Below are 15,660 nucleotides of genomic sequence, written 5' to 3'. Positions count from 1 at the left end.
CTATCATGCTGTGCTACTATAACACTTGGTAAGAAATCTGCACAGGAAAAATTATGTGAATCTTTCCCACATGAATATCACAGGGAGAAAATCTATTATATCTACAATGCTAGTCATTCTGTGCTGTCAGATACTGCTGAAACCTTTGCATTTATAGTAAAGAACCCAAAAGTGCAATGATTTGTGTCATTCTAGCTATAGTATTGCTCAGTGAAGAATAACATTACGAAGCTAATAATTCAAATAATCAAAATATCCACAATCAGACTAGTTCATGGACATCAAAAACACACACACACACAAACTATTTACTTACAATGGAATATTTTCAATACTTCTGTACACAACAAATATATGTACAAGTGCATAGAACCTGAACTTAAGAATTAAACTTGTAAAGGAAAGCTGGATTTATTTAGTTCAGTTGTCTCTTTGCTGCTAAAGAATAATTGTTCTTTATTTTTCCCTACTTCTTCTCTTTCTAGTTCAGTTATTCCCATTTCTGATACTGCAGCATTACTTGTTTATCCCCACATGCTGAAGCATACTTCAGTATTTGAACAATGAAAGCAAATATGCTTGAGTAGAAAAAGACAAGCAATACTGCTGCAAATATTTATAAGCAAATTTGTTTCATCTTCTCATTGATGGATTAAAACAAAAAATACTACAGCAGCTATAATGAAATATCAATCACACTGGAAAGAAGTGGGTGCATACAAAGCCTACTCAACATTAAAACCATAGTAAATATTTTGTGAGACTGTCATGACACTTTAGGGTACCTGCTTTCATTTCTTTTCCACCAAAATACTGAAACAGCACAGTATTCATAATGTGTGTATATTTTGCTAGTTATTTTAGGGTACACAAAGCATTCTGACAAGTCATGCCCAAGAAAACCATTATTGTGACTGGTGTCAGATATCATGTGTTGCCATGTTCCATCCAAAACTCCTCACACTTGCAGATCGTAACCTTAATCAGTCTCATCATTCATTACTCAAAGTAATACGAATGTAAGGTTCTTATGTTTTGACTAAAATAGATTAAAAATTGCAACTTTCCGTGCTGCTCATACATTCTTAGCGGTCATGCACCATTTAACTGAATAAGCAATCGAGCAATGGAACTGCAAATGTTTGTGAGATTCATTGTGTACTGGCCAAAGTTAATTCAACAGAAATCATTACAGAGGAACAGACACATAACCTTCTCCGCACACAATCTGCCTGCAGTTTTTAAGTGACCTGAAAACTGACAATAACATTTGAATTAAGAGACAAACCTCAATAATCAAATTAACAAGGTGGATATCGAAAAAGCTCCAATCACCCACCTTTTTTCAAAAACTGAATTCTCCTTTGTGCAGCAAAACTCAATATGGCAGTGTTGAAGCAGAATTCACCATCATTGTGTGCAAATGAGGCCACTGAAGCACAAAGCACATGTTTAAATAGATGACTCGTAATACACTACAGTGATTTTAAGAAAATACATATTTCATGTCAGTAAAAAATATTCAAACTGGAATCAGGTCTTTTTTTGTGTTCAATGTTTTACAGCCATTTAGTTGACACAATGGAATGGACTCCCAGCCAACACAGGGCGCAAGGCAGGAAACAAACCCTGGGCAGGGTGCCAGCCCTTACACCAAGCACACACTATGGACAACTTAGGATCGCCAATGCACCTAACCTGCATGTCTTTGGACTGTGGGAGGAAACCCACGCAGACACGGGGAGAACATGCAAACTCATAATGTGGATTTTTGGTTATATTGTCCACTCATAGTAACCAATGTGATGCAGCTAGCAAGTGGTTTCTGCACTTTAGTTAAAATAATACATCCCAGATCTTACTAACATTACCCATTTCCAAAAGGTGCCTAATTCTGTATCTCTGCAATCTGTTTTCTAAATGAACTCTTGCCAAACTGGATAGAGGTAAGCTAGTACCTAGTCTTACAGCATTGAACCAGTGCAAAAACCCCAGTCCAAGACCGTGGCACCAATCCAATGCCAAGTACACAAAAGCTTCACACTTAAGCAGATAAGATATATAAAGAAATGTTAATATATACTGCATACAGTAACTGGTCAATAGCAAGTGTAATGAATCCTCCGAGTATTAGGACAAGATGAAAGGCACATTTTGAATATATTCCTGTCAATTTCTAAACTGTGTGTGAAAACTGTAAGTAAGGAGGCTCTCATTTCTTGATCTGTGAATCAGTTTTAAATTCACCAATTAAATCAACAAGTTAATTCATTACTTGATGACAGATCAATCTGAGAATCAGTTTAGATTAGCCATAAACCAAAAATGCATATTTGGAGGGTACAGTGAAGTACACACCAAGCCTTTATGCGGTCCTAAATCATGATATTTATAGTTGCATACAATATGCAAAAGCACTGCAGCAGGAAATAAACATATTGAAAATGTAAGTCTTAATCAACTAGGTTTTTCAAAACTATGAGTGCTTCTAATTAAAAAAAAAAGATTAAACAAACGTGAAAGTTAATGTGATTAAGCATGTCTGTTTTTAAATTAATAAATTAAAAATCTTTAACATTTCATTAAAAATATTGCTATAATTCTTTTTATAGCCTTGTATCACATGAAGAAAACCTGATTTTGTTGAAGACCACCATTGATGTCGCAAGCCTTGTTATTTTATAGGACACGTGCATAAAAACGGCTTTCAGCAAAATGCCCTGGCGCTTGATCATAACGTGACAAGACACTGCTGTGCAGACACTTATGCAGCAAACAACACTTAAGCTGTTGACAGGCCCAGGATAGTTTGATCTAAGCGGAGATTAATATTGAGGTCTTATTTAATTCACTCTAAGAATGTCATATATTATTAAGAATCCAGAACAGTTCTGAATAGTCTATTATATTTCTTTCACCGCTCGCTAGACAGTCATTACGTCTCACTTTACCGCAACGCATGCCACGCTGCTTTTAACTACCGATTAACAAAGTCAACAGTGTCACCATTTCCCGTTTCCCTGTGACCCATTCATTGCATAAGGGCAGCTTCTTCTTAACGCCCTACCTGGATGCTTAAAAGCAGAAGTAGATAATGACAATGCGCCGTATTATACATAAAAATGAGGAGGGACAAGACAAATCACATCAGATCAGACACGGGGATGTAATCAAAGTGAAACGTGCAGAAACACTCCTGTCACTCACTCATCGGTTTTCATGATGCTGTCTTCCGTGATGGGTTTGACCGGCGCAATGTTCTCCGTCTTGGTGTTGTAGTTACGAAAACAAACTGTTAGTTTCTCGTCGAAGTCGTTTACCAAGTCCTCCATAGACTTGAAACTGCCAATCTCCCCTGAGAAGCTGTTGTCGAGATCAGAAAAATCCTCCAGTAGACCTGGCACTTCCCCTACGTTTGAATTGACCTGATCAAGACGACTCTGTGAACCAGTGGCCGGCTTGAATTCATAAAAGTCCTGCCAGTCTTCGTCAAATTGCGCTAACGGCGCCGCCATAACTGCAGCTGGAAGATAGAACCCTTCCGCAACCTCCGCTTGCTTGTCTTAGTTGTCCTGAATGAGGTTTGGGAAGATACCAACAAGGGGCGGGATCATCGTGACGTTGCACAGGAGCGACATCAACAAGAGGGCAGTGCAGTGACGCACGAGGCCAGTCAATAACAAGAGTAGACGACGGGAAGGCGGGGTTCCCAGTTCCGTAGAGTCTGACAGTTCGGAAGCGTCGTAAAGGGCGGGATTCCCGCTTGACGACTGTGTCTTTGATCCAGAAGGAGGCGGGCATTCCAAGTGCGGCGATGTCAGACGAGCGACAGCGTAGCTTTGCAACGTTCAGGTATGCGGAATGAGATGTTTTCATTTTCTGCTGCTGTTTCTTTGTCTGGCCGAAAAACAGAGCCTAAAGACATCGTGAGCATTTAGACCCATAATTGAAACGACCATGGAAGTAAAACCTGGAGAGTTTTCGCTGGAAAAGCAATGTATGCATAAAAAAAAAGTTTTGGTTTTTTTTTTTTACTATGAGGCAAAGCTAATTATAAGACTTCTAAATTGTACTTAAAGGAAAAATGCAGATGCCTTCGCCTAGCAAGGTGTACTCTTTTTTGTATTTTACCACCCTCTATTATAAAGATTAAGGACCTTTTTAAATGTTAGGCCTACCTTCTGCTTTGACGTTTTTAGCAAATATTGTATGTTAAGTGGTGCCTTTCTACACTTCTTGGCAGAAAGCTGAATAAGTAAAAACAGGCCTCCATCCCATTCTCGCATTCTTCATTTCCAAAAGGACAGCTGGGTACTGCACTTTTTGACCATACACATGAACAAAATCCCACACCCAGAATGACACCAGTGGTGCCCTGCAAAGTATACAGCATAACCACACAATCTGGATTGGCAACAAGAATTCCTCCACACTGTTCAGCAACACTGACGATCCACATGATTGCTGCCTCAGCCAACTGATATAGAATCTATTCAATCATCAAATTTGTGGATGACACCACCGTGATTGGCCTCGTCAGTGACCATGATGAAGCTGCCAACAGAAGGGAGGTCAAAAACCTGGCTGTAGGGTGCCACAGCAACAACCTCACCCAGAAGGTCAGCAGAACAAAGGAGGTCATTGTTGAGTTCATGAGAAACAAAGGCATTCACACTTCACTCCATTTGAACGACTTGCCTGTCAAGTCAGTTAGCAGTTTTAGGTTCCTCTGTGTCCAGATCACGGACTGTCCTTCGTGGTCTGTTAGCATCACTTGCATCCTCAAGGAGAGATGAGAAAGCTAAAGAGCTTTGGGGTAGCAATCAAAACACTGGTGAACTTCTACCTTTGCACTATTGAACATATCCTGATCTGATGCATCACGGTGCGGTTTAGTAACCTGACTTGCCAGAATTGCATGCTCCTCCAAAGGACTCTCCATACTACTTCTAAAATTATTAAGCTGGAGATCAAACGAATGCTGAAACTAGGTGCAATAGAGGAGGGTCATAGTCCCTGGTCCAGTCCCATCGTATTGGTCGGAAAGCCTGACGGGAGTTGGAAGTTTTGCAGTGACTTCCGTCAGCTTAACCAGGTCTCAAGATTTGATGCTTATCCGATCCTGTGAGTGGACGACCTCCTCAAGCGGCTAGGACATTCTAAATTCCTGACCACTCTCGATATGACAAAGGAGTACTGGCAAGTTCCCTTAATGGATTCCACAAAGGAAAAGATTGTGTTTAGCACCCCTAGTGGATACTGGCAGTAACGTGTCCTTCCATTTGAGTTATATGGGGCTCCCATGACCTTCCAGCGTCTGGTGGACAAAGTGCTCCATCCCCATAACTCATACAGTGCTGCCTACTTGGATGATGTTATTATCTATTCCAGCACATGAAAAGAACACATACAGCAGGTACAAGCAGTATTGCAGTCACTAAGTGAAGCTGGCCTACGAATTAACCCAAGGCAATGCTTCTTTGGGCTAACAGAATATTTACTGGTGGGTCGGGGTACTGTATGACCGCAGTGTTCAAAAGTTGATGCCATATTGAAATGGCCCTGTCAGGGGACCAAGCGGCAAGTCCAGGCCTTTATCAGACAAGCGGGTTACTACTGCCAGTTTGTACCCCGTTTTGTCCTTGACGAATCTCACAAAGAAGGGATCCCCAAATCATGTGGTATGGGATGGTACGTTGGATTTAGTGACTTGAAACAGACCCTTACATCAGCTCCAGTATTGAAAACTCACGACTTTTCTTTACCTTTTATCCTCCAGATGGACACTTTGGACACAAACTTTGGCGCCGTGCTGAGCCAAAGTGTCTACGAAGTTAAACACCACATCATGTATCTCAGCTGGAAACTATTGGACTGCGAAACCAGGTATGCTGCAGTGGAAAGAGAAGCCCTAGCGTTTAAATAGGCAATCACCCAGCTGAGGTACTACCTCTTGGGCTGTGATTTCACCCTGGTGATGGACCATGTGCCTCTACAGTGGATGGCCTTGCACAGGGAGTCGAACACACGGGTCACAAGGTGGTTCTTGGACCTCCAGCTGTATAAGTTTTCAGACCCTTACCGCAGAGGTAACCTACAGGCCAATGCCCTTTCGACGTGTCACAACCTGTCAGCCACGTACACCAGACCCAATGGGTCTGGGTCTTTGGCCATGTCACACATGTCGCGCTTGGGAGTCAATCAAAGGGACTAGAAAATGGCAATTCCACGCCAGGCCAGGGGGTGGCAGGTTGAACTGAACCTCTCTCTTTTCTCTTCACAGACCAAATACGAGAAATCCTGCCTGTATCCAATTCCACTCCGAGGACGACACTTCCTGTCCCAGCCCCGAGGACGTTACTGCCTTTGAACCACCTATAAAACCCCTCATCCTCCATACTTGATCAGTTCTATTCTGGACTCTAACCTGTACACATTGTATGCAAAATTAAGCCTTTTGCAGCCAGGGAAACTAAATGGGTGGCTGCCTCACACCTTCATTGTGTGTTCAGGTGGTTATTTCACTATATATATATACTAGGGGGCTCCGCCCCCTGCTCGCTTCGCTCGCCAACCCCTGGTGTTGGGAATGACAAAGAGCGTGATGTATGAATGAGATATAGAATAGTGTGAAGGTGTAGATGATGCAAATAGAAAGCAAACAATAAAGTGTGTGGCACAGTGTTAAGGTTTATTGGAAAATTTCTTTGTACACGCCGTTTAAGTGTAAAAGGTAATTCCATGTCAGAACTTGTAATGTCAATGAAGATGGTTATTGTTGTGATCAGAGTCAAGTTTGTCAGAGCTTAGAAAGAGTTGTGTCTCTCCAGGAAGTAATGGAATGACTTGGGTATTTATGTTTTCCACATTAATATTTTTTGGACATAATATAGTGCGTTGTGTTAAAAGGGGCATTTGGTCTAATGAGATTGCTGTTCCAAATCTGTCTGTAACTAAGTCGTCGCAGATAAAGGCTTGAGGAATTGTAATAATATGTGGGTGAAGTCCATCTGTATTGGTGAGTGTACCATCTCCCAGTTGTAATAAGCAATTGTTATGATCTGGTTCTGGACATCGTATCTTTTTTACTAACTGTATCTTTTGAAAGCAATGCCAATTGTCTGCGTATTTTAAGGTGCACTGGACAATAGCTGAGCGCATGGCATGTGGAAGAATAGCTAAGCACTGTCTAAAATCTCCTCCTAATAAAAGTACCTTTCCTCCAAAGCGAATATTATTATTCATAAACGTTTGTTGAAGTTTATGAATGGTGTTGAGTAAGTGACTGGATGCCATTGTACATTCATCAATAATTAACATTTTTGCAAGACGGATGTCACGTGCAGTGCCACCGTTAATGTTCATAGTGGATACCGATTTGTAGGATCTAATGCAGTTGATAAAGATTTCACTTTCAGGTACATCGTTAGTTAGAAGCTTCTGTAGATATTCAGGATATGAGTGTAAAGGAGGCAGTCTAATTTGACCCTTTTGACAACAACGTGTAAATGTATTACTTGTATTGCCAGTTGTTTCTTCAGGGAAGTGAACTGAATGACAATGATTGCAAATGACATTCATTAATCCGAATGAATTTTCCTGGTGAATGTTTTGCTTGTGCCGTTTGAGAGGCGCGTTGTTGCATGTGTAGTATTTGGGACGTGTTGTTTTGGAGCTGTAATCGATTTGCCTGTGCTGTGTGAGAAGCCCGTTGTAGCCTTCCTTGCCGTTAACGTATGTCTGAGACGGGAGGTGTTTCGTTTTGAATCCGTGCCTGTTGCGATGCAGCACTTTGATTGATAGATTGCGTCATGTGGATCTAGGATGTAGATTTGTGCATATTTGCGTTGTTGATTTGTTTCAGGGTGCACTGTTCCAATGCGATGCAGTATTTGTGCACATATGGGAAAGCAGTATGGGCCATTGCCTTTTGGTGGCCTGATATTTACTCCGGTAGATGCAAAAGCAAATGAACTATTGTAGGATCTAATGCAGTTCATAAAGTTTTTACTTTTAGGTACATCGTTAGTTAGAAGCTTTAGTTGAGCTTTGCGTTTTTGGAGCCGAGACATTTTTTCTTTTAGAAATATGGATAAGTAATAAGGAGTATTGCACTCACTGTTAATATGGAGCCTTTTCCGCGGTTGAACGGTTAATAGTGCCTTATTGTAATGAGATCCACCTATGCTGCATAGTGTGAATTGTGTTTGGTACCGTTATCCGAGCGGTATCGTTTTGTACCTGTGATCGTGAATTCATGACTTGTTTCTTCTTGAGTGTGAGAAATATGGATAAGTAATAAGGAAGATCGCACTCACTGTTAATATGTAGCCTTTTCTGCAGTTGAACGGTTAATAGTGCCTCATTGTAATGAGATCTATCTATGCTGCATATTGTGAACGTGTTGAGATGACGTATGTTTAATACGGACGGTTCATTTAGAAATGGGTCTTTGTGTGTCATTTGTTATTTATGTTACTGTGGTCGTGGGTCTGAATAGTCGTTTTTGTGTACGTTTCGTGTGCTATGTCCGTAGTCTGTCCCGTTTCGTGTCCAATGGGCTTTGTGTGGTGCTCGCGGCTTCTTTTTTTTTGTGTGCTTGTGGCTTGTTGAATCCTCCTCTTTGTGTGCGTCCCGTTTCGTGTGCAATGGGATTAAATCCTCCTCTTTGTGTGTGTCCCGTCCGTTGCTTGTGTGTGGTTGTGTGTTTCGGGGGAGGGGGGGAGGTTTGCGTGCTCTTTTCTTTTGTGTGCCAGGGGCTTGTTGAATCGTCCTCTTTGTGTGTGTCCCGTCCGTTGCTTGTGTGTGGGGGGGTTCGGGTTGTTTTGCTCGTGCGGCGCTGTGTGCGTCGCCTGCGTTTGACTCCTTTTTTCTGTGCTCACTCCTTTTTTCTGTGGTCTTGTCCGCCTCTCGCGGCACCTCATTTCTTGGGGCGCCTGCGCAGTACGTCTTTTTGCGGCTACGGCCCATGGCCGGATGTCCCTGCGTCCATCCGGTTTAGCATTCTCGGTTAGTAATATGGATATATATATATATATATATATATATATATATATATATATATATATATATATATATATATATAATTTATTTTGTTGATGGTCATTGGAAAACAATATTTTTTTAGAAAACTGTATTCTTTTGACTTCAAACAGGTAATAGCAGTACTCAGTACTATAATATTATTATTATCATTACATTTTCCTGAATGCCACAACTAGACAATAAAGTTCTAATACTGAATTGCAGTTTACTTTAACTGATTACATACTGCATTGACATTTACATGATGCTCATCTATGTGGCCAATTAGAGCTGTAACAGTACGTGTGTTCGTATCAAACCGTCATGGTACGGGTGTAACGGTTTGGTACATGCAGTCATACGGAGAATATGCAGTGAATGTATAAAGATTGATTAATGTAATGTGGAACCAAATGTACAAGCTTGAGTTCCACAAGGAAACCTTAATCTGTAAGACTTTAGCAAGTTTAGCCACAAGCTGATTGATATCTTATGAAATAAATCACACTATGGCAGTGTAAATGACACAGATGAGCTGGAACACTCGTATTCTTCTTTAAAATCAACTGTGTGGGAATATTTTGGGTTCCCAGTGAACTATGATGGCAATGGAGAGCGAGCGGTAGATTGGATGATGAAGGTGTGCCGGCATTGTTCACTGGAGGCACGAAAAAAAAAACAGGAGCCCAATTGCTGATCCCCGTTGTATTTAAGCAGTCCCTAAATGCAATTGCAGAAAGAACCCAAAAATTTACAGAAGCAAGTGGCATTTACATTTTATCAGCTATGTGGTCATATGCAGAGGTAGAAAACTTCAGCTTCAAGTATTTATTATAAGTGCTCAAACCTCATTAAAACATTCCATTCTGTGTGCACATAAGCCAATCAGTGGTCCCTGCACTTTACTGGTATACAGGAGGTGTATAATGATATAGTAATCAATCACAAAGTTATTCACAGATGTGATTCATTGCTGTTAAAGGCACAGGCATTTAAATTTGTTATACAGCTCTGTATTGCTATTTATTTTTTAATATATTCATACCATAAGATATGCTTTTCAGTGTATATGTATTTTCAGTGTGAGTTTGTTTGCTATTTACACTGCTTACGTAATACATGAAAGTGTTTTAGTTCCTTATTTTTACAAAGAAGCAACCAAAGTTGCCATTTGGCAAAATGATGCCTGACTGGACCTGCTATCTCAATCACCCTCTACTAGTAAAGGTGTTTTCTTTTACACAAGAGATGTTTCAGTTATTGCCTTTTGTTTTTTATCAGCCATCTATAAAAAATATATTCAAGAGTGTGTGTTATCGGTTTTAATGCTTAATACACTACAGGCTATAGGCTATCAACTAGAGCAGGGGTTCTCAAAGTCTGTCCTGGGGGCCCACTGTGGCTTCAGGTTTTTGTTCCAACCAGATTAATAATCAATGACAACAACTGATAACACTAATCTTGTTTAATTAGCTGGCTTTTTTTACTCTTATTCTACGTTCAGGAAAGCACAGTAGCTGGATTTTTTACATTTATAAAAAATGTATAAATATTTTTATTTTTGCTATACAATTAAATGCTTAACTCTCTATTGTTGATTTCATTATATTTTGCCATTTCTCTGTTGCAGTTTGCTTCCTTCATTGTATGTTAATAATGAGGAGAACCCAGGCAAACAACACTGAAATGTGAAAAGCTGCAAAATACTTTAGTGTCAGACCCACTAATTAGTAAATAATAGATTCATTAAACAGAAAATCTTGAAAATTAGAATGAAAGTCAAGATGAAAATATTGTTATAAAGAAAAACAAAATACATTAATATAACTGCTTAGTACATTTTAATAAAAAATTTCTTACCAAACTTAGTTTTCTAATTTCTATATTGCTCCCAAAACGGAGAATCCGGGAAATAACAGTTCACCTAATTAGCCCATTATTCTAATTAAAAAAAGAAGCTGTTTGGAACAAAAACTTGTAGCCTCAGTGGTTTCCCCAGGACCGAGTTTGAGAACCCCTGAACTAGAGTACCTCAGGAGTTGGTAGAGGGTAACTGTTACTGTTGTCTGTTTAAAATAAATGAAAAGAAATTTAGCCTTATGGTTTTAAATTCTGTACTGTTACATTCCTATGGCCAATTTAATGAAATGTATGCTTTAAGCATTATAAAGAAAGGAACAGGTGAAAAGAAACAATAACATGAACTACAGTATGTAAAAGTCGCACCCTATCTATGTTCTTGCCATGAGGACCCCTTTACTAAGCTATGCAAGCATTTAAACTGACACAGGCATGAAATTTCTCCTGGCTTGCATTGTTGCTAGGATTTCAAATGGGCTGGTATGTTGTACCGACACTTCACTGTTTCTACTTGGTGGACTGGAATTGCAGTCTGACTTCCAAGGTTACACCCCAGTTCTCTGCAATTTTGCATGCATTTTACCATCAAGGGGAAGACATGAAAACCCACCTCCCTAACATGTTTTTCAAAGTTTATGTTGTGTATGTCTGAGAAGGAGAGCAGGTATCCCGGCTGGGAAGGAGGATGGTTTCCTGCCTGGACCAGAGGCAGGAGCAAAAATAAAGCTTGGACCAGCGGAAACTGGATGTTGGGAGCAATTCCATCTCCCATACAATAAGTGGAAGCCCAGTCAGGACACCAACAGGGGTGCTTGGGAGTTGGAGTCTGGAAGTGCAACCCTGTCGGGGTCCCTGGGTGCCGACAGAGGGCACTGTCAGGGGAGGACTTCCCTAATTTCTATATGGCCTGGAAGTGCTTCTGGGAAGACACATGGTAACAAGAGAAGCATTCCCAGGTCAGGCTTGAAAAGAAGCCCACCCCCTCACATCAAATGAGTTAGGAGTTTGGAGGAAGAGGGTAATACTCAACAGGCAGATGGAAGGAGGAAGAATTTAATTTTGTGTATATTATGGCTGGTCTTTGGAAGGGTAATTTTTGAAAGGTGCTTGGCTTAATAAATATCTTTTATTTAACATACAAGTGTATTGGGCTTTACTGTGTCTGTAGTTTGGGGCTGAGTGGCACATCCTGTTGGTTACAATGTATATAAGCATGCTTAACAATTGTGGATGAGTGCAAGACACAAGAGGAGTCCAAAGGAATATTGGGGTGTCAACCGGGTCTCTTCTTTTAACCCTTGGTTCATCTGGAAAAACAAAAGGCTCTCGAGGGCACAACATAAAACAATAAAACAAAACTCAAAGAAAGCAACTAAGTGGGATTTGATAAGGCGGAGGTCAGTGTGGGACAAATGTCTCCAATACTTGTTTGGCTGTGTTTTCACTTGTCCAGAACCAGCAGGCCAGTTTTCCCCACAGGTCAAAGGCTTGCACCCATGCAGGGCTCTATAGATCAAATTGCCAATCCCAGCAGTGCTGGGTTTGCCATATCAAGGTAATTCCATAGCGGGCTAAAATTTCCCATTTTAAGGTCAGGTAGTCCACAGTGGCATGCTCTTCAATATTGTAATTTGCCTGCTGGCCTTCCCAAACAAAAGCAGGTCAATCAGATGAGCCCAGTCTCTCACTGGTCAGAACTGCAGGGTGGCTGTGTGCTTGAAGATCAGTAGATTATGTTTCTAGATTATCCTGTGGGTGCATCGAGATGAGTAGTTGAGCCAGACCTTGGCCCCTTTCTAAGTGGTGTACATGCATGGTCTCAAGGCGTGTTTCATCTTCAATAGACTCAGCCTGTGAATGCAAGACACAAGAGGAGTCCAAAGGAATGTTGTAGTGCCAACCAGGTCACCCCTTTTAATCCAAGGTTCGTTTGGAAAAAGAAACAGGTGCTTGAGAGCACAACACAAAGCAATAAAACAACTTAAAGAATCGGCCTTCTGGTGCATTGATAAATTAATGGCTAAATAGAGTGGGTTGATGTTTAGGACATCCATGCTTTGTCAAGTCAGGGTTCAAGTTAGACCATTTCTTCCAGGGTGCCAACCGAAAGAGGAGGAGTCAGTTGCCCTTATTGGGTGTCTTCTCAGCACTGTGGGTGAGAAAAGAGATGATACTGTTAGCAACAGTGCCCCCTCTTGTCTCATTAGGGTATCACCTTTGATGAGCCTGGAAGGTGGTCCTGTGATGCACATACGTGACAAAAGCCAAGGGGTTCAAACCCCTCCCTCACCATTTGAATTGGTATGTATTTTAAACTGCATTACAATGAGTAAGAAAAAGTTGACAGAATAGGGAGTTCAGTGTGTAGCCAAGGATGGCACTTCCTCCTCTGCTTCTGTCTCTTTTTCTCCCTCCCTTTATGCTTCTGGTGAAACAACACCTACACTCACAGCCACACCGCCTGACACGTACTGGAGCTTTTTAAAACACTTGCTAAACCCATGTCTTTTTCAAGCTTCAAATTTTGTCATTCCACTTTACTTCTTCTCTCTGGGAATCACCATCTTATCCTAGTGGAGAGATTTATGTGCCCCTGTGACCTTAGGTGCTACTGTATGTTGACTGGAGCAGAAACTCCTGGTTTAGGGCCTCCGAAAGCAAACTGCTCACAAGTGAGCGGTCAGACAAAGAGCAATTTGAAGTCCCTTTTGAAGCAAACCCCTGAATTTAAAAAGAGTATCCCACCATATATGGGGTTAATAGGGCCTCCTCCTGGAGCATGCCTGGGAGGAGTGCCCACAGGAGAGCTCCTGGTGGCCAGGCCTACAATGGTGCCTGGTTGGGCACATCCTGAAAACACAACTTGGGACTGCCCTCCTGTGGGCCCACCACCTGCAGGAGGAATAAAGGCTGGGTATAATGGGAGCTGGGAGCCAGTCAAAGGCAGAGGCCTTGGTAGACTGAAACCCAGACTCACAAACTGACTGTTGGGATGTGAAATGCACCTCTATTGGGGGTTGTAGGAGCCAAAGTTAATGGGTGAGGTGGAGAGCTATCAACTAGATATAGCTGCTCTCACATCCACCCACTCACATGGTTCTGGAACCAAACCCATTGAAAGAGCCTGGACTCTCCTTTAGTCTGGAGTTGCCCGGGGTAGGAAAGGCATTGGGCAGGAGTGGGCTTCTTATTGAATCCCTGCCTGATTGATGCTATGTTGGAGTTTGTTCCAGAGAATGAGAGGACTACCTCTTTGCAGCTAAAGCTTTGCGGAGGGTAGGACTCTGACTGCCGTATGTGCTTATGCACCAAATGTCAGTTTGGAGTACCAGGTCTTCTTGGGGTGCCTGGAAGGGATCCTGGAAAGGGTCACAACTGGGTACTCCATAGTTCTGCTGGAGGATTTCAATGTCCACATGGTTAATGATGGAGACACTTGAGGTGGCATGATTGTAATGACCTCCCTGATCTAAACCCGAGTGTTTTTTTGTTTTTGAACTTCTGTGCTAGACATGTTCTGTCTATAACAAAATACCATGTTCAAACATAAGGTGGCTCCAAAGTGTACTTGGTATCAGAGGACCTTAGGCCAAAGCAGCAGAGATGTACCAACAGGCTAAAAGGGCTGCAGCCTTGGTGGTTAGTGAAACAAAAGCCAGAGTGTAGGAGGAGTTCGGAGAGACCATGGAAAGCGACTATCGATCAGGCTCACAGATGTTCTACCAAACCATCAGGCCACTCAGAAAGGAAAGGCATGTATTCATCCAGGATGTTCTCAGCAAGGATGGAGAAGTGTTGACCCAGACTGAAGATGTTGTCTGGGGGTGGAAGGGACACTTTGAGGAGCTCCTGAATCCGATGGACATACCCTCTGTGGAGGAAGGCAGAGCCAGAAGCCTGATGGGAGATCAATTCCCATTTCCCTAAGGGAGGTCACTAAAGTAGTTAAGCAACTCTGAAATGGTAAGGCTCCGGGGATGGGTGAGATCTGCCCAGAAATTCTAAATGCTCTGGACATTATTGGATTGTCATGGCTGACATGCCTTTTCAAAGTTTCATGGTAATTGAGAACTGTACATATGGAGTGGAGACTAGGGTGGTGGTCCCCATGGTTAAAAAGAGGGACAGGAGGATGTTCTCAGTGCTCAACTGAAAAAGGAACGAATTGTGTTAGTATAGCCTAATCGCAACAGTATTATTATGGACTAATATTAATAGAAAACACAGCTTGACAGGTCAGGTCAAGTTGGAGAGCATGCACTGGTACAGTGCATTGATGCACCCACCAAATGACGAAACACCTTGGGATCCTAGTTAGCAATCTCCCAGACAGACACATGGTCTAGTCCAGTGGTTCTCAAACTGTGGGGCAGGCCACCCTAGGGGGGCACGAAGTAACAAAAAGGGGAGGCGCGAAGATGTGAAAAAAAGAAAACAAGAATTGAAAATATGAAAAATATATCTATTGAAACCAAAACAAATTAACTTAAATTACATTCTGATACTAGAAAAATAAATATAGAGCTAGATAAATGTTGATAAAAGTTAAGTAAGTATAATAAAATATGCATCTATGATATATCATTAATTAAAAAAGAATAAATTGGTATTAGGGCGGCACGGTGGCGCAGTGGGTAGCAATGCTGCCTCGCAGTTAGGAGACCTCCCTGCGTGGAGTTTGCATGTTCTCCCCGTGTCTGTGTGGGTTTCCTCCGGGTACTCCGGTTTCCTCCCACAGTCCAAAGACATGCAGGTTAGGTGCATTGACGATTCTAA

The 15,660-nt window shown here is 41.7% G+C and overlaps 1 protein-coding gene and 1 long non-coding RNA gene across 3 annotated transcripts in view; one reads left to right on the top strand and one right to left on the bottom strand.

Moving 5' to 3' along the window:
* The window catches only part of fez2b (fasciculation and elongation protein zeta 2b), a 125,769-nt gene extending 122,150 nt beyond the window's left edge, over positions 1-3,619 (bottom strand). Inside the window, exon 1 of one of the 2 annotated variants that reach the window (XM_051925589.1) lies at positions 3,208-3,619. In XM_051925589.1, coding sequence (XP_051781549.1) covers positions 3,208-3,515 — 308 coding nt within the window. In that variant the 5' untranslated portion in view covers positions 3,516-3,619. The remainder of the gene's footprint in view (positions 1-3,207) is intronic. The other variant, XM_028797257.2, reaches the window with a different exon arrangement.
* A 130-nt stretch (positions 3,620-3,749) lies between these two features.
* Positions 3,750-6,483, top strand: LOC127527229 (uncharacterized). The gene is made up of 3 exons (XR_007934541.1): positions 3,750-3,852; positions 5,780-5,886; positions 6,284-6,483. It is a non-coding gene; the product is annotated as an uncharacterized LOC127527229 (long non-coding RNA).
* The last annotated feature ends 9,177 nt before the right edge of the window (positions 6,484-15,660 follow it).

The sequence above is a fragment of the Erpetoichthys calabaricus genome, chromosome 3 (assembly GCF_900747795.2).
Source record: "Erpetoichthys calabaricus chromosome 3, fErpCal1.3, whole genome shotgun sequence".
Lineage (NCBI taxonomy): Eukaryota > Metazoa > Chordata > Cladistia > Polypteriformes > Polypteridae > Erpetoichthys > Erpetoichthys calabaricus.
The sequence above is the reverse complement of the archived record's forward strand: the minus strand, read 5'-3'. Positions and strand labels throughout refer to the sequence as shown.